This window comes from Tupaia chinensis, unplaced genomic scaffold (genome assembly GCF_000334495.1).
Source record: "Tupaia chinensis unplaced genomic scaffold, TupChi_1.0 Scaffold000673_1, whole genome shotgun sequence".
Classification (NCBI taxonomy): Eukaryota; Metazoa; Chordata; class Mammalia; order Scandentia; family Tupaiidae; genus Tupaia; species Tupaia belangeri.
This window is the reverse complement of record NW_006160196.1, coordinates 1643275-1645440: the sequence shown is the minus strand read 5'-3', so window position 1 is coordinate 1645440 and position 2166 is coordinate 1643275. Positions and strand designations below refer to the sequence as shown.

The window sequence follows — 2166 nt, the reverse complement described above, 5'->3', positions numbered from 1 at the left end:
CTGCTAGGAAACAGCAGGCCAACATCCCATTGCTAAGGAAGGCTCTTTTTTTTTGAGAGGTTTTTTGGCTACAGGGCGCGTGCGCTCACCAGACAGAGAAACAGAAAGCAAGAAATCACCCCCCAGGGGGGATGGCCACGCCACAATCCCTTCTCCTCCGTTCTCCTCTCGGGATTTTGGGCACACACCCACACACGCCCGGCGTGAGTTTAAGCCACTGGGTCCGGGACTCGAACCACGGTCGACTATTTGGGAGTACAACGACATAGCCATTACGCTAACTGCTGGTCCCAAGGAAGGCTGTCTTTAGCAGCTGTGCCTGGTGGAGCCCAAGCCCATGGAGGGTTCTGGTTCCAAGTGACAGGAAAAGCTCCAAGCCTATGCAGCCAGACATAGCGGGACTGGTGGGGTCTGCGTCACACAGTGACATGTCTGCATAAATCTCAGGCCCAACCTTGTCCTCTTATGCCCTGTGGCCAACGGCCAGTCCTTGGCTGCATACCAGGAGAGCCTGAGTGCCTGGGTCCCACTCCTGTGGTGCTCACCTTCTGCTCCTCTGGCACCTGGATCTTCCTCGCCTTCTTCATGATTGGCTGGGGCTTCAGTTCTTCCTCCGAGAAGCGATGTCTCCGAGGGTCAAAGGTCTCATGGCCAGGAATGCTTGACAGGGCAAGATCTGCTGGGTCAGGTTCAAAGGTCATCAGCACCTCCACTGTGTCTGGGTCCACAGGACTGGGTGTGTCCCGAGAGGTCAGGCCTGGGAGAGACAGAAAGTGGCACTTGACTGTGTATTTTGGGAAGGGGATCCTTATTAGTCACTCCTTGCTCTGGGGTCATACCTGCTACAGCCCCTTCTGGGGTCTACCTCTCGAACATAAAACACCAAGGGTCCCTAAGCAACAAAGATGCTTAGATATTAGGGAGCCTACTCCGGTTCCACAAACAGGGAAACTGAGGCCTGTCATACGTGACTTACCCTAAGTAACACAGGCAGGGCTACTGCTTCTAAAACCTCAGGACTTCAGATTCAGGGTTAGTGTCTTGCCCATATTCTAGCCTGAATCCTGCAACAAAATTTAGCCCACCGCACCTCCCGCCCAGGCGTTCAGAGGGAAGCCCTAAAAAAAACTCTCAAAAAAACCCTACTGCATTCATTGAAAAGACGTTAGAGACTAAGAGCTACTCGCTCCAAAGGTTAGGGAAAAGAAGCGGAAGCGGCTCTGAGGTTCGACAAAGTTGGGCTGAGAGGAGACGCCTGTGCCTTTAAGCGCGAGCAGGCTGGGGCCAGCTGAGGACACAGGTTCAGGCCGAGTCACGTGCCGCCGCCTGCTTTTCCCCCCCTTCCCCCACAGCCACGGGCGCCCTCACGTTCCTCAGGCCCCGCCCCCTGGCGCGTGCGCGAAACGCGGAGGAGGGAGGGGAGGACTCACGTGGCGCGGGAATGTGCGGCGGGGACCGAGAGCTCGCTGGTCCTGCCTCGGGGGTCGGAGCAGGGGCATGTGTGCCCAGTGCCCAGGAATCCCTGACCCGCAGCCCGCCCTTGGAGACCCCAGCTGGCCTAGAGGGGGACACCTTTCCTCTTGTTCCTTCTGGCCTCTCAACTCCAGCCTCTCCCCTCCAAGGATCTGGGGAGCATTAATTAGTGAACCCTTGTCACTGAGTTACCCACGACTCTGGGATCCCAGGAATATAGGAAGCTCAGCCCTCGTCCCACTCGATGCTCCAGAGTCGATCGCCTTCTCCTCCCCGGTGGAGGGCTGCAGCACCCTCACAGAGGGACCCAGGAACCTGGACTGCGGGTCTGACCCCTCTGCCTTTCCTAGGTCCAGGAGTTACGGCCCTGACCCAGCTCCCCCGATTCTGGAGCCAGTCCACTCCCCAGTTAATAGCTTTGCTGTTCCGGGCTTCCAGTTTTGCTCCACGGGTAGGGTATCCGGACCCCTGGTCCGCATGCCCCTCAGAAAAGCCCCCTCGTATCTCCACGTTGGGCAGGCTCCCTGGAATTAGGAGTCTCGAATCCCTCCTCCGCTACAGATCAGAAGCCCCAGTCCTCGGTCCATTAGAGCACACGGAATACCGTCCCCTCCCATGACCGCTGGACTAGAGGCGAGAATTGGGGCCGCGGCCCCCGGCGTTGAGAGCCCCGCCCCCCGGTTCAGGGACCGC

General features: G+C 58.2%; 1 protein-coding gene across 1 annotated transcript in view; it reads right to left on the bottom strand.

Moving 5' to 3' along the window:
* LOC102475736 (carbonic anhydrase-related protein 11) overlaps nt 1–2166 on the bottom strand; it is a 26119-nt gene that overhangs the window by 3931 nt on the left and 20022 nt on the right. Inside the window, exon 10 of the mRNA XM_027776480.1 lies at nt 546–757. Within this exon, the coding sequence (XP_027632281.1) occupies nt 546–757 (212 nt within the window). The remainder of the gene's footprint in view (nt 1–545; nt 758–2166) is intronic.